This window comes from Oryzias melastigma, linkage group LG13 (assembly GCF_002922805.2).
Source record: "Oryzias melastigma strain HK-1 linkage group LG13, ASM292280v2, whole genome shotgun sequence".
NCBI classification, from domain to species: domain Eukaryota; kingdom Metazoa; phylum Chordata; class Actinopteri; order Beloniformes; family Adrianichthyidae; genus Oryzias; species Oryzias melastigma.
In genome coordinates, this window is record NC_050524.1 from 7,626,051 (window position 1) to 7,650,278 (window position 24,228).

At 36.5% G+C, this 24,228-nt stretch overlaps 1 protein-coding gene across 6 annotated transcripts in view; it reads right to left on the bottom strand.

Moving 5' to 3' along the window:
* The window catches only part of fndc3a (fibronectin type III domain containing 3A), a 63,657-nt gene that overhangs the window by 32,184 nt on the left and 7,245 nt on the right, over positions 1–24,228 (bottom strand). For 4 of the 6 annotated variants that reach the window (XM_024276987.2, XM_024276986.2, XM_024276984.2 and 1 more), the window contains exon 3: positions 9,786–9,861. In XM_024276987.2, the coding sequence (XP_024132755.1) occupies positions 9,786–9,861 (76 nt within the window). Of the gene's footprint in view, positions 1–9,785; positions 9,862–11,199; positions 11,314–11,605; positions 12,395–24,228 lie in introns of those variants that run through there. The other 2 variants (XM_024276990.2, XM_024276988.2) reach the window with 2 other exon arrangements.

The following is a 24,228-nucleotide window of genomic DNA, read 5'->3' on the forward strand; positions in this document are numbered from 1 at the left end:
ACACACACAAGGGAGAAGGCCAGATACAAGCTGTACACATTCATACAAAGATGTGCTAAGGTTGTGAGTCCACACTGAGAAATAATCCATCTCATAAAGTAAAAAAAAGAAGGTCTTGGAGTTCACACAGGTCTGATGAGGTACACTGCAGACTGAGGAAATTTAGCAGGCTTCGTGTTAAAATACTGGCAGGAATCCAAGCACACTGTCAGGTTTAATCTGTTGTACAAATGAGTCCTTGACTTTAGGTGGGAGACTGAAATAAAAGATCAAAAACATGCTCTTAATAAAGCACCTGGATTACCAGAAAGAGGTAAAAATGAAGGTAAGAACAGAGTAAAACCATAATAAACAATAGATATTATATGTCCTGTTGGAGGTACCACAAAACGATTATAGATTTAAGTCCCTCTCAACTATATTTTTATCTTTTGTAAAAGCATTCCCAGTGGTCTTTTAATCATGATTATACAATTTTTATCAAAAATCTAAAGAGCCTGAGTTATTTTTAAAAACATATTTTCTGTAAAGTAGTAGGAACTCATTGGAAATTTGCCTCTGGGTTGTAGGTGGGACAGCTGGCGCAGATATAACCCTATGTTGATATCCCAACATGAATTCCTTTGTTTACTCACAGACCTTCACAAGCTAACATTAGCGTAGAACAAAAAAATAAAAACATGAAAAAAAAAAAAAAAAAACACAAAAAAGCTCTTGATCCATCATGATTTCAATACAGAAATATTCAGAATGTAGTTTTAGGCCCAATCAGAATTCCCCCCTTCTCCCTCCCCCTTCATTTAGCCCTCCAACCAGAGTTATAAAAAAAAAAAGTCTAATATTTCGGACGTCACTTACGTCTATGACGTCACCAATAATGACTGGGTCTTAGTCTTAAATTGTTCTATATATGTAGAAAAAGTTTTGAATGAGATACTAGCTTGGAAAAGGAAAATAAAGACATACTTGGATCTATTAGTCTACAATTGGATGCATCAAAATATGTGGCGCAATTTTTTCATCTGCTCCGGATTCACAATAGCTTGAATACAAAAATAGTCAGAAACGCAATTTCATGCTTAATTTTCTTTTTATATGTTCTCCATCATGAGTAAAATGCCACAAGAACATGTTAAAAACATCAATTTTCAGCGAAGTGGGTCTTTGATTTTTTTTTTTTTTTTGATGACAATCTGGCGAACTCTACCATTTCAGCACGCCACCGTTTTCTTCCAGGGCAGGAAACGTCCTTCATCAATTAGAGGGGCAATAATTTGCAGTAAGCTTAACATTCTATGAGCAGATTACGCAGCCATGCATGAGTACACTTGCCCTCGGCCAGGCTGCTTATCCAAAATATGCCAGTTAGCATCCAGCAACTTGCCAATCCTCCCTACACTCAGACGGAGCCGGGAAAATAGGAAACACTTTTCATGTTGATCTGTTTAAACCAGAGCCCACAGGAGGAAGCCGAGAAGAAGCAAACAACGGAAGACTTTAATAAGAACAGCTATTTTTTTCCAAGATGTTAGTAAACTATGATTTCCCCGAGATGTCAAGTCAGTCAGCCGCATGGTTCCTACAATCCCACTGGAATGACTGATGTTTACAGGAAGGAAGGGAATCAGTAACCTCATGCTTGTGCTTATTACAAAACATCACAGCCTGCTGCGGCTTCGGCTCCGAGCCAGACTCAACCAGAGCAAGACAGAGGCCACAACTGCAGGGGCCCATTTTTTTAAAATAATGAATTATTGGAGTCTGTTTAAGAAATAAAAAATGTACTCTAAAACCTCCGCTTCCTCCCAAGTTCCTGTCTGTAAAAACTAAATCTTCCAAGCTCAGACACGGTAATTTAAATCCCGAAAAGCAAAAACAGTCGCCCTGAAATAGAATCATCTTTTATGTGATGCCGAGTCTAAACGGAGGAGGCTTTATTAAAACATCTGTTTTCATCTTTTCTCACCTTCTTTTAGCACACTTCTCACACTTCCTTACTCTTTAGTCTGGTTAAAAAAAGCACCGGCACAAAGAGCCTCCAGCGCAGTCATTCTCAAAGCTTCTTACAGCAGAAGCTGTGAGTGAACAGTCTGCAAGCACATGTTTGTGTGCATATCCTTGGCGTTAGGTGGGGGAGGTGAGTATAAAAGGAGAGTCTTAATGCGGCTGGTGTGTGCGGTCCAATTATGTGAACCATATGTAGCGAGCTTGATTTGTGAAAGGAAGCTGTGGATGAGTAAATCATTTTCACAGTTGTGCACAAGGGTCTTATTTTGGAATAATGTTCCAATACAGGTGATGAAAAATCATTTACAACACAGTTTGTGTTCCTATTTTTATGACTTTGGAGAAGATATGTTTAGAAAGAAAAAATGTTAATGTCGTTTTTGTTGGGTTAAAATTACCTGTCAATCCAAATCATTTCAACTTGAGTACCGATAATAAAGCTGGAAGCATCAGCCCGCGCTACGTCTTTAGATTCTCCAGTTTGATTTCAGTCTAAAAATTTTTTCTGAAAATGATTTTTCAGAAAATGTATCCAACTACAGGCTCACACTGGATCCAGTCGGGCTCCAGTGTGGTGTCCAGTGCGGTCTAGCTACGGCAGATGACTCACATTGGCTGCGGTTCTGCTGCAGTCACAGGGTCTGCTGCCAACCTCGCGAGACTCCAAACTCGCGTAGGTTCATGTGATAACTCGCCATTTATATAGTAGATACTAGTAAACAAACCCTTATTCCGCCATCATTTTGAATTATATTACAAACACTTCTTTTTCTGCATGACTCATCTTCATACAATAGGTAAGCACAGAACTTTTATTAATACTTTTGTCTTATATAGGCTTACTGTTCAGTGTGTACTTGTTGATGTGTTATTAGGTTAGGCCACGTAGCCTCAGGTTTGAAGGTAAACTGGAGGATGCCGGCTCATTGTTCGCTTCAGCTAACACGGAGAAAGTGTGCAGAGAGACCACCAACGAGATGAGAATCTAGTTCTGTAGCTTTACTCTAACGTGCAGCAAAACCCAGTTCCATGTACCACCGTATGGTCTCACTCCAGAGCAGTGCGTACCCCAAACAAACACATCTTACAACAGGTACTAAGAGCCTGGAACACAGAGTTAAAACAATGTTCCACTTCCAATCTGGTGCATTGGCAAAACCCTCCCAGATAATCCATTTGTGTTGGGTTTTTTTTTTCATTTGCATCATTTTTTTTTATTTGCTCTTTTATTGTTTGTTATTTGTAGCTTTATTTCTCTAACTTTTTTTGGCGGGTCTAAGCCATCGTGCATTCTTTCTTCCCAAAATAAAATTGACTTTGGATTTTACAGCATTTTTAGTTGTAGCAGTTGGAGATGACTGCATAGCCTGTTGGTGACAGACATTTACATTCTGTTGTGAAATTATCATGGATTCAAAAACACAAATATCAGGAAAAGTCTCCAAAATGTGCGTTAACTATGTCTTTATCTCATGTGCCTGGAAGATACTGATGAGATTAAGCGCAAGGAAAAGATGCACCGTCCCGTCCTTCACTAGTGGCGGTTCATTCAACCCTCAGCTGGACTTGTTGATACCAAATAGAATTTAGAAACCTTTACTTATAATCTGAAAACATTCTAAGTTAGTTAGCTGTATGAGAATTTTTGGTCAGTAATAAACTCAACCATGAAATTAATCACCGGCAAAACCAAACTATTTCTGTTTTCCAAAAAATTTTTTACTTTTGGAAAGCTGTAAACAGTGACATGAAAAAAAGCATGCTCAAGACTAAACCAAAAAAAGTAACATACAAACTCTAAATAAAGACTAAAGGAATATCTACTTTGTCTCTGCATTTCAAAATGCAAGTCCTCTTGAGCTGAGCCTTCACTAACTTGATCCTCCAAAATATTTTGGAATGCTAGATATTTGGTCTGCGGTTCCGACTTGTCTGAGAGGCTCTTGAGTAAGTGTTGCTGTGACCATGGGTAGTGACGCTTGCTCTTTACGAGAAGCCCACGTACTTCAGATAAGGAACGTCTATGTTATGTACTTCAGATAAATACCATCTATAAATTTGTTGTGTTGAAATTTCGGGAAGGTGATGTACCCATTAGGCTAAAAAGATACAAGTTTACAATCCATAAAGATGTTAAAAAGTTATTTTAACAGAGTGTGCAAGTTTAAATAAATTGAAATGTAAATATCTTGGTCTAAATACCTCTAAAAATTAGAAGAAAAAAAAAACCCTTAAGGAATGCAGTGTAGTCCAGTGCAGAACAATGTTTTCAGTGGCTGCTAGGTGCTACCCTTGATGCATAGGAAGCACTACACTGCTCCAGAACAAAGAGTTATGTGCTTCAAGGTAGCAATGCAGCTCAAACAGATTATCACTAAGAGGGAAGGAAGCGCGACAATGGATTATATCACTATATTTAGTTCATAGGAACCCTCAAGTAAAAGAAAAGCAAAACAAAACCTACGGTAAAAATAGTTCAGCATAGGATCTCTCCGAGAAATTGACTTACCACAATCAGAAATCGTTTTTTTTTTTTTGTGTGTGTGTGTTTTTGTAGGATTTTGTACATAAAAAAGTGCCACCTACAAATAAAAATGTACATTGTCTAAAGGTTTATGAGGATGTAGCAAGTCTAGATCACTTTGGGCTTGTTTTTTTAACTGACAAATAATACATCTACGGCTTAAGATGTTATAGATAAGAACAGGCTACAGAAAGTGTAGATATATCCTCATGTCAGAGTGCAAAGCACCTCAGAAATGTACTCTAAGTTTAAATCAATGAACCCTGGTATTAATAATAACTTAATAACTTTTGGTCTTCTAAAAAAATGTTGCAACTCTTTTATCTCTATTGTAGCTCTTTAGCTTTAATGAAAAATGCTAACAATTGGATAAATAAGAGATTAGTTAGTTTAGTTTTGTCATTTCTGTTTAGAATTTTAACATGTCAAGCATCAAAGCAAAAAAAGTTTAATTTACCATCAGAAATTCTGTAGAAATGTTCTTTAAATGTGTATTTTTAATTTATAGTTTGTCAAATAAAAGTCTCTAAAAGTTTTTTTTTTTACTTTGGTAAATTACACTAAAGTGGTTAAAGTTTTGAATAAATGTGGTTTAAAATGATTTAGAGTTATTTGTTTTCTATAAAAAGCTCAGGTTAATCAAAAAGTTTTGAGTTTTTTTATATATATAAATATTTTCTTCTAAAATGTTTATTTTTGAGATTAAAAGAAAAAAAACATTAAAATCCTAATGATAAAAAATATTATTTGAGACAGGATGGGTTTTATTTTGAAAGGAACTAGTGTGTGCTGCTGTCAAAAGTAAAAAAAAAGTTACAACTGTTATATATATAAACATATAGACAATGTTGTAATTCAATTATTGTAATATTTAAAAATTAAATTTATAAATAAATGCTTAGTTGTCAAAAAAAAGGCATAAATATTGTAAATTTTTAAACAATAAAACGGGACTTTGTGGCTCTTGGTTGGTTCTGGTCTGTAAGAAACTAGACTAAATGGCTCTTTTAGCGTTAAAGGTTGCAACCCTTGAACTAGACAATGATTTCTTCCAGGAAAATGAATCAGTCGGTGTAAGGCTGAATCACAAGGAGCCTAACACTGACAGAAAAAAAAGTGGATCTAATCACTCCTCCACTGATCCAGAAGAGAACTTGCCTCATCAGTCACCTAACTTATCAGCTGGCGTGGGATGCCAGTGATACAGTCTTTATATCTGAATCCATGTGGTAGATTCTGAAGGAGGTAAACAAAGTGAGTGCTCAGGCGGAAAACATAACGGCATGTCCACTCATGTTCAAAGCTCCCTTTAAGGGAAGGACAGCAGTGACGAGAAGGACACTAGATAGAAATTATCTCTTTTTTTCCAGAAGCGACCAACTTCAAAATACATAAAGTGAACGTCTGTCAAACTAAAAAAAAAAAATCAGATTTAAAAGACTAATATTTACAAGTTCAAAAATAAAAAAGTACCAAATGTAAAAAGCCACATCTCCCTTACATGCAAACTAGATCAATCAAGATTTCCACTTGGATTATTTTGTCAGTTGAGAGTGGAGCGGTCCTAAAGACGGTAACTTTTATTTATGCAAAAACTTGCAAATGAAAAGGGATATTCTGCTCCCAAAACAAGCTAAAAATCAACCAACCGCATACGCACATATGTGCTCGCCCGCACTCACAAACAAACCCACACGCTCTTCTTCCTCCCTCCTTGCAAAGCAAGCGGTGAGTCATCCCTCTATCCACGTCACAGAGAGATGAGTGCACCCTGTGACAGGCCAGTTAGTAGCAGTCACACTGATCTATGTGGCACCTTTTAGTTCCATGTATCTTCTCTGATGGAAAAACTATGTATTCCTTCTACCTATTAGGAAGTTTAGTTCATATAGAAGGCTGGTGTGGGAGCTCAGTCACTGAGAGCTGGCTGGAGTGTCCCCACAGTGAGCCAACTGTCAGAATCCTATCTGTGCAGCATCACCTTCTACTTCTCCTTTTACTGCTTTGTCATACAATGCTGGTTTTTCTTTACGCCGTAACTCATAGGTTTAAAAAAAAAAAAAGCAGAAAAAGGTACATCAATCTCTTATCAAGAAGATACTAAAAACTAGTCTCAACAAAATAAATGACCTTTGATTTCACTTCAAGTAGTTTCACAGCATAGTTCAAACTCACTCATTTCATTTTTTTTCTTTTGTTTAATCAAATTGACAGTTTGTGTGGCTGTGAGGACAAAGCAAAGTCAATGATCTATTAAAGTCCCGCTACAATCATCTTTTGATCTATTTTTAAAGCGCTCCTAGTGACCTTCTAATTATGATTATGACGTTTTTAGCCTAGGTTTTTTTTTTTTTTTAAACCCTGTGTCGCTTTGTAGAACAGTTTCTGCAAAGCAGTTCATTAGAAATTCACCTCAGAGTTGTGGGTGGGATACTTCGACTCAGCATTAATGAGAGCTCTCTGTTTACATGCTCTCCTGCAAGCTTACAGTCTCTCACACCACCAACTTAAACTTATCAGACTTTATTGAACCAGGTACCAAATGAGGAAAAAGAAGACGTACATGCATCTATTAAAACAGGGAGATTCATTGTATTTTCTACCTTTTTTTTGTCTGTTAATTAATTATGCACGATTTGGACATAGAAATACTGAGAAATGCACTTTTAAGCCTAATTTTCTTTGTATATATCCTCCATCATTAAGAAAAATGCCACAAGAAAATGTAAAAAAAAACAATTTTCATTAAAGTTACTCTGTAAACAAAAAGTAATGAACAAAAAAAGTCTTCCCGAAAAGCAGCTTAAACTCATCCAAACATTTACAGTTATGATCTACCACTCGTCCATTCATGCTGTCAACAGTATAGAAGAGCTTTTACAAAGCCGACACAATAACAGAGAACTGTCGAAAAGAAAATAACTGCCATCAGGATAAATAAGAATGAGGCCATCCAACTCCAAAAGAAAAAGGCTTTCTGGCCTTCCTCCACCGCTACACACTGTAATTATGACATACGTTTATTTCACATTATGGTAGATAATCCGCGCACTCTCCGTTTTGGTTACTGTCAGTCTAACAAAATGAGCAGCAGTCAGAAGGAAGGATGAAGTCCAATTAGGCTGCAGCGAGTCATCATCATAATCGATGTTCAAACAAGCAAGGCGGAATTAAAGACTAGGGTGGATCTAAAGTTCAGTCTTATTCCTTCTTTGGGAGTTTTTCTGTCGCAAACTTGGCCACAACTTACCTAAATGGTTGATTAAGAGGAATTTAAGAAAGTTTAGTAAAATAAATCTGACTGTAAACAGTTTACACCTCCATTTGTTAATCATGAAGGTTTGAGGCTGAATCTGTTGTTTTAGCGCATTGTTGCTAACATACTAGCATGCTAGCATACAAAGAACCATTTGTAACTCATTTTATTTGCTTTTTAAATCAATGGACCAACAAACTGCAAGTATTTTTGGTTAAATAAATTGAACAATTGTGGTTAAGGAAAGAAAGAAATAATCAGAGTTTATCCTTTGCTTTTTTTCAAGGCATTTTTAATGTACCGTATTTTATTATGGCTAGTTTTTTAAAATATGTTTGAATTCTCCTGTTGTTCGAAGACATAAATTGGCCTAGACATACATAAAAAACATTTTTTGCTAAAGAAATAACCCCTAATACACACGATTACGCTTTGAATCCCTTTTCAGGTTATAATACATAAACCAGAGTAATAAATCTTAAACGGGGGAAATCTCTGATTACAATAACTTGCAAAACTTTATTTAAAAACGTAAAATAAAATTCTCAACCAAAAATACCAGTTATCATAGCTGATGGCCAAAAGCAAAAAAAAGTATAATTGAAAACATCTATAACTACAGTAGCTATTTATTTCAATCTTTCATATGGATATATTTAGAGTTTATGTCAAGCTTTTACAGAAAAAAAAGATCAGTCTTACAAATGAAGAGATTTTTTTCAAACACTACTTTCCACTTCAATTTAAGTAGTTAAACACAATAATGACAGAAACAGAACAAAAGACTAAACATGATTATTCATTTACTGGTCAGAACTTTCAAACTCTAAGAGTCATTTAGAAAGTTACCATTAAAAACTAAAGGCAAAAATCTATTTTCATAGGATTATTCTTAGATAAAAATGAGATTATTCAGAAACAACCAGAATTGCATAACTGTTATTCAATGTGACACTTTTTGTTGCTAATTTCTCAACTAGCACAGTGGGAACACGAGATAACAAAACAAGTCATTAAACAGTCATTTTTCATCATCTGGGTTTCAGTGATAAATACATTCATTTCAAATTCAAATTAGCATTTGTTTAGTAAAAAAAAGAAAGAGCTGTTTTATTGCCATGAAGCAAACCATATTATCATGATTTGTTAAATGTTCTATAACACCTACAATCATTACCATAATAATTTATCAGACTAATTAATATTGTATTATTTCAAAGTCTCTATTAAGTTTATCAATCTTAAAAAGGGTTCTCATCAAATTAGCTAAGTTTACAACTTAGTTTTATCTGTTTTAGGATGTTAGACACCATTAAAACTTAACGGGGTCACATGTATAAATGCATATATCCTAATCAGTCACATTTAATTTATTAAGGCCTGCATACAGCTTCATTCTGAAGAATTTACTGCAGTTTATTGAATGAAATTTACTGCTACTGTTTCTTTTATTTTGCGACCGCTTGTTTTTTTAATAACAGTAGAAATCAATATGAGAACCTGTCAACTTTTGTTGTCATCTGTCATGTCTGCTTTTGCTTTCAATTAAGTCAGATCAGAAAAAAATAATGCTGTTGTTACAATTATGCGTGAATGAACAACTGAAAAGTCAGTTCCAGACTTATACTAAGACTAAAACACCACTGTAGATTATACTGATCTCCTAAAATGTTAAATTTCAACACAAATGTAGTTTTAAAAGCATCCCAAATAAAAAAAGACTCCAAACTTCTCAAAGTTTATCATTAAGCAGATTACAAGCACAGACAGCGTTTAATATTTCTATCAATATTTTGAATAAATGCAGAGCCCAGACAACAGGTGTTTAAACAAACAAAACACATCAAAATTAGATGAAATCTAAAACCTTTATTTTGTCTTCCTTGTCTCTTTACCTAATTGCCAAATCGAGCACATACTATGTAAACAGCTGAATGTTGTCAGAACAACAACAGATGCTTCCTCCTCCCACACACACACTTCTATCAGCCGTCTTACCTGTGATACATTGAAACTGACCATCCTCTCGTCGAATAGTGAAGGCCTCACCTGGGTTTACCTGCACCAGGATTACCTGGAAAAAATGACATAAGAAGTTTAATTTTCAACAAATTTGAATTGAACACAACAAACTTAAACATTTATATGTTAGAAATGTCACAATTTTTGATTTAAAACAGAACTGTACACTATTTGAACCAAATCGAGGGTTTATTAAGTTTACATTGAAAGTCTCAAACGATTGTTGCGCTCAATTTAAGAAGGATTTATTTATTGTTTTACTACATTACGCCAGGCTTAGTGTGAGACAACTGAATGGTTTCTCTTCATTATTTGCTTAATAGCGAACAAAAGAAGGATTTTTCCAAATGTATCATTTGTTGTTGTCGTTTTGGAGAATACACAACTCATACATCAAACTGAAACCAAACCGTGACCCAAACAAAAAAAAACAAATCTCAAGGTTTAAAATAAATCGTGGGGGAAAGCAAATTGTTGCATTAAAAAAAAGTGGAACAACTTGTCACGTTTATCAGAGAAAAGATCAGAGAGTAAATGGACTTCTTCGAAAGCAAGTCAAGTGTGGTGCCTAGAAACAAGGCTGTAAACGCAGATCCATTAGCTATACTGGATTCTACTGCTCTTGATGATCGCTGTCCACGGCTACAATCTGTTTTTGGACTGCATTTATGTACCGTAAATACATTTACAAATCACAAATAGCTTGTCAAAGAATCCTGTTAAATATTTTGGAAGCCTGAAAGTATGTAAAACAGATGAACTAAAAACAGATAAGTCAGAATAACAAAATCCACAATCTGTAGATAAACATTCACCGTCAATACAAACAAATTTTGGATACAAACAGACCATAATAAAAATGTAAAGCGCTCAACTAAACATCAAAATATGACAACAGCAAATATGATTTCTTGTTTTCTCAACAAGATTCAAAGTATTTACACCAATGTCAAATACTTATTTACATTTAAAAATTAAGCACATCAAATAAACAATATGTTGTTTGAAAAAATTCACAATGAACAGCTGGACTGAGGTCAGATTTCGTGGAAGCTACAGGCTGCAAAGGACATTACAATGAGTCATAGCCTGATCATAAAGGACTGAACAAATACAGACTAAAAAAAGAGTGAAAACACATGCAAATGTGATCAACTTGTCAAAAAACACAATTTTACTGAACTCTGTCCAACAATAATAAAATAAAATACAAAACATAAATAAAGTTATTTTAAATTAACCAAACAATTAGTCTAAATCATTAAAATCCTACGACTTGTAAATCCTATTAAAAGCAATTATCCTTAAGTCTTTTTTTCTATTATTACAGGCTTAAAAAACAAGCTTGAATAGGTTTTTTGTTTCCTGGAACTGTGTGGGCACTAGATACCTCGCTCTTGTGGAAGTCGCTGTCATAGAATCTACTCTCCTCTGGCAGAGGGCTTTGGCTATGGCTGTCTTCAAACACTGAAATCATCAGCACCTCCATCGCTCACAGTGCTCCCATTCATGCGCTCGGCAAAGACAGGAAGGAGCCCTTTGACTGCCACACACAGTCTCGCATGTTCCTACGAACCCACACAAGCTGCGTCAGCTGTGTGTGTAATGTGATGGCGGTGGTGGGAGGGGCAACGGAGTCTAATTAAAGTTTGGACACTTTCGGCTGTGTTTTTGGTTATTTTTTCTTTACAAATTGTTTGTAGAGAAAAAATAAAATGAAAAACAAAAAAATCTAAATTAACATGATTAGGGGAAATTTTAAAAAACAGGGGGAAAAAATAAAATATGCTACTTACTGTTGCCCGCATTGCTTTTTATCATTCAAGCGCCACTATTCACACAGTCACAGGCAGGAAAATGATGCTCCAGGGTCAGCCAGACCCTCCACCACTCCATCCAGCTCTCATGAGGAATCACATGACCTGCGATGCTAACACATCTTGCTTCCCTGCTTCCATCAACTCCAGCATTAAAGTCCGGGGAGAGACTGGCGACATGGACGGGGAAGAGCAACAAGGGGGCTTGGTCTTTTCTGCACTGGATGGAGCTTCACGGAGAGCGTGGCATGAATCTCATGTTTGCTTAGCCTGCATTCAGCCGCATCTGCTCCAATAGCGGCACACTCTGCAGCAGGCAGCTTGTTCACTCCTGCCTCTGGCTTCAGTGCAGCCTCCCTGCCGTTCGTATCCACAGCAACCCCTTCAACAAATAAGCAACAGCAATGTCCATGCCAAACCTTCACAGAAGGATCTGAAACCTTATCAGCAGTGGCCACTCTTCGGAAAAGGACACGGATGAACCCGAGAAAACAGGACCAAAAATGACAAGAATTTTGGATGTTGCCTCAGTTTGCTATTCTGTATCCTTCTTGCCTTTGTTACTGACTTGTGTGCCAGCTCAGTTAACGCCTGCTGTGCTCCTTGATATGGCTCATTTCAATAGCATTCCATCAGGGTGTGATCATGGCTTTGCTGAGCCGACAAAGATGTAAGGGGTCCACAGCGTGGGGAATCCTTTGTCTGTCTTATTCACAACAACAACAATAATGGCGTGAGCAAGCCGAACGACCCACGCAGCTTCTGAGGCTCACATCCACGACTATGCTCGAGTCCCTCTGCCTCCCTCTCTCTTGCTGCTCACGCTCCCCCTCATGCTCGGCGTGGCTCTCTCTTCCATTCACAGAGCAACATGCCATACATCCTCCTAATACTCCGATCAATGAAAAGATGAGGTAGTGGGAGTTCACTTGCTGAGCTCCAGCACTGAAGGCAACAGCAGCTTTGAGTTTTTTCCTCTTTTTTAAGATAACAGAGCAGTAAACTCTCAATCACAACAAAGACTTTATTTTTATAGTGACACCATAAACCTCCTGCTTGCAAGTGCGTTACGCCAGCAACGTCCTTCCTCATTTTCTCTAAATGGGTCGCTCCTTAAAGTGACAGTGCTGTTTACCAGATCAGCCAGTGTCAAGTTAATGAATCCCCTGCATCACGCAAACGGCTGAGTCGATAGTACACCAGAATCCTCTATATAAGATTGCTTTTTGTTTTACACTGTGAAAGTCAAAGGTTCCCAAGAAAAATATGTAGTATTAATAAAAAGGTCTAAAAGAACCAAGTAAAATAAATTATAAATAGTTGGCTTGAACAGCACAGACACTTCTCTGTCTATAAAGTCCCACTTCAACTATATGTTCTTATTGTAAACGCATTCCCAGTGGTCTTTTATTGAGGATTATGCTGTTTTTCCACCAAAATAAAAAGCCTGTGTCATTTTTAAGACATGCTCTCTACACATCGTCAGTGGTTCAATAGAAAATTGAATTTTGGGTTGTGGGTGGGACTGTTAAAATCCCAGCGTTCCTTTGTTTACACTAGCTCCCGCTAGCTTAGAGCTCCTCCCAAACCCAAGCTAACCTTAGCATAGCAAATAAATGGCGAGCAAAATTAAAGTTAGTCAGACGTATGGCTTTGTGTCAAATGCCAGCATCAAATGAGGAAAATGAAGAATTTCGTGGATCTATTTGTCTGCAAGAGGAGGATTTAGAATTGGAGAGGACCAAGGAGACTTAGGTCCACTCATGGCGGCTGCTGTGTCACAAATCTGAACTTTTAAAAACAAAGGGTTTTAGTCTGCTTCTGGTCCATCATGATTTTAATACAGAAATACTCAGAAATGCAGTTTTAAACTGAATTATTTTGATGCATGTCTTCCATTACAAGAAAAATACTAAAAGAAAATGTTAAAAACACAAGTTTTATTGGAGTGGGTCTTTAAATATTGCAGTTTTCTTTTTATCTATTCCATCCATTTTATATATACATGAGTTTTTTCATTATATCAGTTTGTTAAGTCAAATTAATTATATAAAAATATATTAAAACATGTTGTTATGTTTTCTTTCTGTTTGGACTTAAAAACACATCTAAAGAAGTTCCAAACTTGAATGCCTCAAATGGCCAATAAAAAAGGATGGACATGTACAGCACTTAACAGTTGCTTGGGGCTCCCTTTACACGAGTTCCTGGAAACATGGAGGCGATGAGTCTGACTGTGGAGGTGTTATGGAAGCCTACGTTAAGCCTTCAGCTCTTCTGTGTTGCTATGGCCTAAAGAAGAGATTGCATCATCTGCAAATATGGAGATGGGATTTTAAAGTTTTGAAAGCCAAACTTCCGTTTTTTTGGCTGCACCAAGTATTTCTATCAATGAAAGTCATGAACCCAAAAGGTGACAAAGGATACAGTGACCAAGACAAACTCTCACTGAAAATGAATCCTGAAGACTTCTGATTTCGTGGTTCACTCATGTATTTAGCTCTGTTCACCTAAGAAGATAGGCAAAAGAAGCTATACCACCTCCTGTCTAAGCTTTTCCCTGATAATTCAATGTATATACACACAATGCACACTAAATCGCAAATTTATTGTTTTTGTTATATCAGTCTGGACGATATGCGTATTGGAAAAGACAACACAAACTGCAATACATTTTTCCCTAAGTGTTTACACGAGCTAAAGGATCTCATGGCAGCTTTAAGTATTCAACAAATCAAATTAAGCCCTTAATGCTACGTTCACACCTGGCTCAGAAACGCACGTTCCGGAGACCACTTACAATAAACAGTTTATATAAACGCATATGCGTCGCTACGCAACTTCAATTCAGTTTATAAGCTCTATGTACAAAACACGTAGTTATTGAGCATGAAATCAAAAGCACAAAGTCAAAAGTTAAACCAGTTCAACTTTGACCAGTCAGACTTAGATTTGGTGGTGACAAATGGATAGCGTCCTTTTCAAAACATTGAAATACCAACTGTATGAAAAGTGTTCATGAAGGAAAAAATAATAATTGTGGCTTTTGTCCGGCTGGAAATATATGACACCAAGTCTTTCATATATCAGAGTAGTTTTGTACACATTTGACCGAATGGAGTACTTTTATGTTAGAGTTCTTATGTTGACGTGGTTCATTAGGAAGTTAAGTTGACTTATTTAACCAAAGCGATTGCAGGTAAATGGACATGATGTATCAAGTTTTTTATTTGCCATTTGTTCATATATTCCAAGAAATATTGTAATCGCAATATTGATCACCAATATCGCACATCGCAAGTTTTCCTCATATCCTGCAGCCCTAATGTGGACGGTTTTGTAGACAATTTATTGTGTGGTAGTCGTGGTGCGGAGGTAGAACGGTTGATCACTGATCAGAGGTTCGGTTCTCACCCCGTCTGTCCATGTTATAAAGAGTCACTGAACCTCACATTGCTCCTGGTGGTTATAGGTTGGCGCCAGTGTTTGTTAAGACAGCGGAGCCACCATCAGTGTGTGAATGTGTGTGTGCATGGGGGAACGGGACCGTGACTGGAAAGTGCTTTGGGCCTTCAAGGAATTTAGTAAAGGGCTCTGTAAGTATACGCCATTTATCATATACCATTTACTAAGAGTTGGCTTGAAAAATGTATTTTCCTTTTACTGTACTACTGAGAGTTCTCAAAGGAGAGTTAAATCTGCATCATTATCTTACCACAACATTTACTTACAGACACTCCCAAGGCTAATAAAGTATGGACAATGTTACAATATTGTAAACAACTGACTTTATTTTACTTCATAATCTTACTACAAGTCACAACTCTGTAAATACAATGTATAGAACTTTGATGAACAGAGTAGCTCCAGTAGTTATGAGCTTGGTTAACCGCAATCGAGCTATTTAGTCACTTCTGGGGCCGATATCCGACATAAGTACTGGATCAGTGCATAATTATTAAACTGGGAGATAAAATCTTTCTTATCTCTTACTCCTGTTTTATAAATCTAAGGCTCTAGGATGCATCAAATACACTGAATGCATCTTGACATTTTTAATTTTAAAAACTAAAAAATTTGCACAATGAAAAGATGCGCAAACTGAAATATTTCTTCCTACTATGTTTGCTACTACCCCACTTACAGCAGTGGACATCAACCCCCCATCCATCCAGTCATCTCGTTATAACTGGACATCCAGTTAACAGTGTACTTTTGTTGTTCCAAACATGATTACCAAGCCATTTTATGTGTTGAAAAAGGTGAAAACCAATTGTGAGAGACGATTTAATAACAGAAAAAACATTTTAATCGGATTCAATAGGTGATGGTGATTTGCAAGTTGCTAAAAATATATTCAAAAAAACGCAGCTATGAAGTAAAAATATTGCCAGAGGAGGCAGCAATAGTACAGATTTAGTCCATTGCTTGAAAATCTGTCCAATACAACACGAGGAATGTCTCAAACTCTGTGGTTGTATCATCAGCATAGAAAGAAACATTAAATGAGCAAATAATTGACTAAATTGAAAGAAGAAAATGCTTAATTATATTGTCCCTTTTGCCAAAAATTATGCTTCCAATTGCTTATTTCTCGCATGAAAATTATACTTTGATGTGTTTTGAAATGTACTTTTCATGATTACCATTAGCTTTTCTAACTTGTGGTTTCTCTTTTTAGTGTTTTTGCTATTTTAATTTTTATTTTTTAATAATCTATCATTAATAATGATCATGTAGGGGGAAACACACCTTATTTTGCATGGTTGAGAAGCTGTACTGTTTAATGTTTAATTTGTTTAAATTTTCATAAAAGGTTTAATTTGACAGATATGCGATGTGTACCAGGGTAATGAAAGGAACATAAGAAAAAAGGATGGGGAATATCCAAATATTTCCATGTTGCACAGCTCAATACGAAACAAAATAAAACGAATCCGTTGGAAAATTCCAGATTTGATAGCGGAGCCAAACAAAGTTATGTCAGATCTATTGGGTACACAAACTGATGAGCGGAGCAGAAAAAAGGAAATTGTAAAAGGCTAATAACATAAAAATAAAAGACAAGTTCCTCCTTTGATAACCACATAGCAAACAGAAGCAAAGCTGTCACATTATACAGATTTAGACCAAACTTAAAAGTCCATATATCACACTTATACAGGACAGATGAGGCTAAGTTAACATCATGAATGTCTGCTTCACCATTTGAGGACTTCTTCTGCAAGGATGACTAATACTGAAAACTGATCAGATACAGAAAAGATTCGTTTTCACACAGATGAATATTCACTGGAGTGTTCAACGATTGTCAAGTCACATTAAAAATCAGCCGTTTTATGGGATAGAGGAGGTGGGGGGAGTCAGAGAAGCAACAGAATATCTTGAAGTTATAAATTACGTGCAAAGACAGTGACCATCAGCACACAGGTGGCCACTTCCATGTTTTATTACCCAGGGAATGAGCTCGCTATGTGCTCATGACGGTTAGTTCTGACGTATCTCCGCCACTGGTGACTCAGGGTTCGGGTTTTATTATTTGTTCCTCTTAATTGTTTACTATTCGCTGATGCGACGGAGCAGCTGGGTGGACAGGAAGCAGGAGCCAAATGACACACCAAATCCTGCCAGGGTCAAAAACTAGCCAGGAACTAACGCAGTCTCCCTGCAGCTGACGGAACACACTTACGTGTGTAATGATGATTCAAAGTAATTTGATGATCCTTTTCGCTTTGCAAGATCTCTTGGAAATGTTGCATTAGGGCACAGTTGGAAGAGGAAAAAAATGGGGAAATATTGCAGAATTTAATCAAAGCAAAAGAAACCTAATATTAGTGTATTTTCTGTCTGAGGCACATAAAAAACACAGCAAACAGGTGAAATTTTGAAGTGTGATGCTTTCCAGCTGTTTAAAGAATATATAAAGAAGAATAAAATAACATTTAAATGTAAATATACAAAAGACTAAAATATGTAAAGTCAAAATATATACATAGTTTGCACTCATTGTTCCTGAGCCAAAAAATAAATTTATTTTCCTATTTTTCTAAATGACAAACTATTCAAATGCAATGCATTATGGTCTACATTTGCCAATCTAGTAACCACCGATGAACACTAGATTTCACAGAGACTTTTGGGGAATTTCTAGGGCATTGTAGATTCCAACATCTTGAAAAAAAAAAAAGGGTGAACGTCCTATATACTAGAGCATTGAAAAGAGTAGTGAGGGAATTTGGACTAAACCTTTACTTTTGTGATTAAAAAACCCTGTGATGAATTTTAATTGAGAATTATTTACAAAAAAACATTTAAGGAACATGAAGGATAGAAACAAAAACATTTAATTGCACAACTATTGACCCCGTAATGCTTAAAATTATTTGCAGCTATAAAAGAAAAAAAAATCATTTATGTTTTAGATTTCAAGTAGATGCTAAATTAAGGTAAGTTTGTTGGTTTGATGCATATTACCGTACCTCAATAGACGTAAGGAGTTACGATTCCTGAGGCTGCTGAGTTACTCTCACTGTCATAAAGTGGGAAGTACACCTTGAACTAAATCATTAATTTTTAAGTACGTATTTAATAAGGTTTAATGAACGTACACGCTCAATACTGAAAACAATACAACAGTGGATGAGGTCTATTTAGTCTCTAGTCTTTATGTGGCACCTTAAGATAACCTCAACTGCAAACTAGTGATTAAATATTAAACTGAATTGATTTAAAATGGGGCACTTTTAACCAAGAGTACTGTTTATTTCAATTTTAGAAATAAGTTATGCAAAGTGATTGGTAAGTCCCTGAAAATATGACTTGGACGATAAACATTTTAAAGCATTTTGGATAATACAGGAAATCCTCAATTTGGGTGTTTGATCTTACAGTATAAATCCTTCTTGTAAGACCTAAACTGCATGACGAAACAATTATAGTAGCTGCCTTAAATCTCTCTTTAAGACTTGTTCCACTGTCTCTATAAGTTAGACTTATAACACTTCAATACCATTTTTTTAGGCCATTTTATAGCCATACCTTCTAAACAACTCAAACACGTTCACCTTCACTTTCACCAACCAAGTAAGGAATGACCTTTACGCCACCAAAGCCATATTAAATTTGCTCTTCCTCATACTGCCCATCAGCTGGGGCTCAATGTTAGCTTAGATCTGGGAAGTCTCATGGGAGGCTTCAAAATTTGCAATACTTAGTTCCTACTTACAATGCAAATTGTGGGGTTGAGCAGGATGACATAACTTTTTTGTGAATTATTCAGAATTAGAATACATTTTGGGATGTAAACACTACAATATGAAAATTTTGTTTTATGTTATTTCTGTCTTCTTTTCTTGAAGCACAACAGTTTTTTCTCTCGTTTTTATTCTTCTTGTTTTGGTCTTTTATGTAGTGAAATCCCAATTGATAAGGATTTTTACAGTCCTATTTAAGGATCAAGAATCTTGAGGTCCATATTCAAAAATGTTCTCAAATCTATGCCTGCAACATTATTTATATAATCACAGCGAAGATGTTAGTTTTACGGCTTGTTATCAACACTTAACTCAGACTGAACTTTGATCTACTTCACACAAGTCACATTTGGTGGTTGGCCAAATATTTGAAATGTGCATAAAAAAACATGAATGAAGATTTTGTGGAGTGCACGGCAATCTAAATCCAGAAAACATCTACATTGATAAATTAATAAATTGAGCTAAATGAAAAAGTTTGGGTCTAAAAAGCACATTTTGCTAAAAAAAAAAAAATCTAAATCATTCTTATGTAGTAGTAATTTCCAGTGAGGTAAAAATGGTGGTGGTAAACTGCAGACACAACCGCACTCGGAAACCATTTGGTGGTTCAACCCCCCAATCCATCCCCTTAATACTGAGTGTCTAGCTGGGAGGCACTGGGTTCCATTTTTGGAGTCTTTGGTGCGACTCCGCCATGGATTTGAACTCAAGACCTTCCAGTCTCAGGGTAGACACTCTACCATAAGGCCACTGAGCTGGTTATACTGTGTACAGGGATTGCACACCAGGCACAATGTACTGCCATCATCAAGCTTGGGGTGCAATCTCTGTGGACAGCATTTCCATCCGAGGATGCTTCAGTTGCTCAGGTTTAGAATAACCATCAAGTATCTATGGCAACAATGGAGTCCAAAAGAGACGTTTGAAGTAAAAATAATCTCTGGGATGTTTTGGAGACTGCTTCACATGACATCAATTTTTTTGGACCCCATTACTGGTGACACCATCCGGTTAATCTGAGTATTTGTTTGCCGGAGAATATTGCCCAACACAATACCAGTAGGTGTTTAATTTCACCACCAAAGAATTAGACGTTACATCCAAGTGTCTTTCCAAAGGACCTGAGCTCAAATGGTTTGTTTAACTGGCTTAGAATAAAGTGCCCTAAACCCTGCTGAGTCACAGACTAGCCGCCTCCTCACAGCAGTTGACAAATAGTGGGCTCACCCTCGTCTTCACAGATGATTCAGTGAACCAACAGAAGAAGAGAAGAGTATGTTGCATTTTTGTCACAACATCTTAAGCCTCCTGGCAACTTGTGGTGGGAACGCGTCCAAGGTTGTGTCTCCAAGATTTGACTATAGGATACAAGGCCAATGCCTCAGAAAACCAAAATAAAAGTCAGGTTAGCGTAGCTCACAGTGCTATTAGCCCACATGTAAAATATAGCTACAAGTGGAACACAAATTGGGTGTTTATTCAGTTTTTAAAGTCACAAAAAGATTCTTTTTATACTAGACTGCCAAAAAAGGTTTTGGTAAATAATTTATATTCCCTGTTTGACTACCAACCTCCATAATCCAAATTATTGCAAAACAACTTAATTTTCTTGAAAATAATTTTCTATAATGTGTGAAAGAACTATAGAACTATTTTTTCTAAAAAGATTGTGTCATTGATTAACATGGCATTTACACCATTGTATAAGGATAACCCCTGCTGTCTGAAAGACGCAAAATAAAGATATAAAAATGTATCAAAGTGTAGAAACACAAAAAAACAAAAACACAAGGTCTATAAAAAACATTAAATGGCAGGTCTAATGAAACAGAGTGATGAAGAAAATGGGCAAAAACATACATATCCATCTGCTCAGCCAACAGCTAAGTGCATAAGGTATTAGCTAAGCTTAAACATTGACAGAAACGGACCAATTCATCTGCTACCAATTTAACTGCAAACCAAACTGCAAGAGCAAGGGAAAAAAGCTCAGGGGGAGGGAAGCTTAAGTGGCAGGAAGCAGTGAATCATACTGAAGCTAAAGTCATCTCTTAAAAGGAATCATCTCAGGTAATGACCCCAAGACAACAGCTTCCTCTCTGACTCAGAATAATTGGTCCAACAGAGCATTAATATCGAGTCAGAACTTTAAAAAGGGGGAAAAAACAAGAACAAAGAATGAAGTATCCATGCTGCTTCTCCAAGTAAAGGTCAGAAACAGTGGGGTCAGCCATCGTTGTAAATCCTCTTCACTGTCACCACAGTCCTGCCTCGTTCTGTCAGGGCCTGGACCCCTGCAGCCGTCTCTGCTACTCACTCTGCATTTGTCATGATATTTAGGCACCTTCACAACACAAATAAGACGCATTGGATTCACAGCAATAGTCACACAACGGGTTGAAAACCCTGGAATCAAGCTGGGCATTTCAGTGTCAAATGCTTACAGCACACAACTGCTGTGTGATTTTCTCTCTCTAAATCATACACTATACATCCATAAAGTACTATTTTGCACTGAGCACACCGGGGCTAAAAATAAAAACAATGAAAAAAACAATTCCCACATTTAATAAAGTTAATCAAATATCTAACAACTGAGGCAAGAGCCAAATATGATTGCATTGACTGAAAATCAAAGATCAGTCAGTACTCAATTAATAAATTGACATGCATCTCACAAAAATGCTTTATAAATAGCATAGTGATGCTCGACACTACCTGATCTGTAACAGCTACCCGCAAATCGTACATTAATTGCTCTTATCGCCAACTTTGTGATAGTAAAGTAGTTCGAATTAGGCTATAGTCACATATCCCAAAATGGGACAGCATGGCGACCTAAATGCAAGTTTTTCAGAAAATTCAGCAGTTGGAGGCAAGGAGGCATTTCTAATCGGAAGGCGGCAGACACCATTTTACGGGATGCGCGATGGTGGAAGAGGTTTTAAGAAAAAGTTTGACCAAATCATCAGACGGAAGCCGTCCATATCAAGTCCCACAAGCCGCCAACTGTTCAGTAGCAAATAAAAATCAGGCCATTCTGCAAGCCTGACTGCCATCATCTACATTCATGACCACACTAACAAGTTTAAAAAACAAAATCTTGAAGATTCTGCTGATGCCTCTCATTGCACCGTTGCAGTTGTATTTGTGACTGTAGCATTAGATTATTTTTGGTACGCTTGTTGTTCCAAGATTGTAAAACTATTAATTCCTTTATAAATAACTGACATTAATGAAAATATTTATTTAAAAAAAGATAATTTCCCAGCAGTTCAGCCTCTAATAATTGTCTGAGTCATTTAAATAACTGGTAACTCTGTGATCACACAAATTTATGTTTCCCTCAACTGAAAACTTCTCCCATTTGAATTAAAGCAGCGTAAAGTTAAAGACGTCCGCTAAATGCAACACTGTATAATCATATATTGTAGTCAGTACAGACTATGAAAATCTGAGACTAAAAACCACACGTAAAAACCACACGTAAAACCACATTACTGAAGGTATTTTAATCTGAGGAGATTCCCCAGGTCTACTGCAGACACTTTTGCAGCCATATTCACCGTTAATAACGTGTCAGTGTTAACAGAGGTAAGAAACCGTTGGTGTGTGGTGGTATCCTCGTACACTGTAAACTGTCGTCAAACAAATCAGAAGAAGAAAAAAACATTTGCACATGCACAGTACCGATTGGGTAGACCTACCTGTACGGTCCAGTTTTACACAAAAACAGCAAGGATTGAGCAGGCCTGACCCATAACATTTATTTTTTTTAAGTCAATATTAACATTTTTTTCATCATCATAAACGTCTTAAGAGGTTATTATTGTTAATAACATCCGAAGAGATACTCTGACTGTAAAATTCTTTAGCCTAAGTAGATGCATTTTGCGCATATTATAGATTGTGTAGCGACAGAACCAAATAACACAATGTAACATATTTAATTGCTGCAACGATTCCCCAAAATCACTTGCAGGAAAACTCCACCTGATCCAAACTGGCTGGCACTGTAAGGCTATAAAAGTACTTTATGCAAGCAAGTGTGTACTTTGAAATGAAAGCCTTTTTGTATCGACAGAAATGATGCATTATATGTAATATAGCAAGCAACCTTCTGAAACCAATTACAGATCACATCCCTAGACACCAGAGTGTACAAACGGTGCACATAATTAAAATGAAAACATTAAAATACACAAGAAATCGTTATTGTCTTTTGTCGAGTATGAGCAGGAGTGGTTCTGTTTTAAAGAGGGATGGCAATAAAGACATTTTTTGTCCCCATGAAACCATGTAAAAAGGCACAAAAGGCATTTATTCAGGAAACATTTAGAAGTGGCAAAATACGTCAATTCCAAGACACCCTCACCACTTCTGAACAAAACCTGATCTCCATGGGAACACGGTATGATTAAGAAGAACTGGAATGAAAAACAAAAATTCAAAACATTTCGACAGAAAGATGAGTTAACACACAAAAGCAAGACTCTTCAAGTAAAAACAAGGAAAACATAACACTGCAGGATTGATCCTATCCCCAGGATAAAAAAGTAAGACAACCAAGTAAAACTGGTCACCATCAAAATGACAAGGAGATCACACAGCCTTGTCAGAGTTGATGAGTCTCACGTTGATACTGAAGAGGCATGACAAGGAATCAACCCCCAATCAAAACCGAAAGACATAACTATCATGCACCTGCTCACTATGCAGCAGATTCAACAAGAAACTGGTACGAGAACAGGAAAACCATGTGTGTTGTTTCAGTGTTTGGTTGAGTGGTAACTTATCTGCATAGATTATTTAGCAACTGGTTAATAGAATCAAAAATTTCACTTTGGTCCAAATATGACGGTTTAAACACTTTATTACAGTAAGCATCAACATAAATTTCCAAATCATTGTTTAAGTTAAGTAAAAATAGATATGCAGTAATGAATCATTGTCATGGTAACACAATAACCTTAAAAACCAGGCTCCAGATGGTTTTCAGTTGTGTCAAAACCAGAACTTTTGACCACAGTGGTGCATCCATGTGAGGCTGATTAAACCATACTTGAGATTGTTTTCAGTATTTAAGCTCCAGCTGAAAACTCTCAGTTTCCTTAATTTAACTACTTGTTAAAAAAATCAATAGTCAGAATCCTTAAAGCCTTAAGTCTCATGCACCAGTATGAAGGCTGAGCCAAATGGGTAATGCAGGTTTTGGGGTTTCTGGGCACGTGGGGGGTGGTAAAGAGTTGTATCTTAAGGGGAGCACAGGTGTGTCTTACAAAACATAACATATAAACCCAAGCTACTCGCTCAACATCATCCATGTTTTCAATGATTTGGGAACAA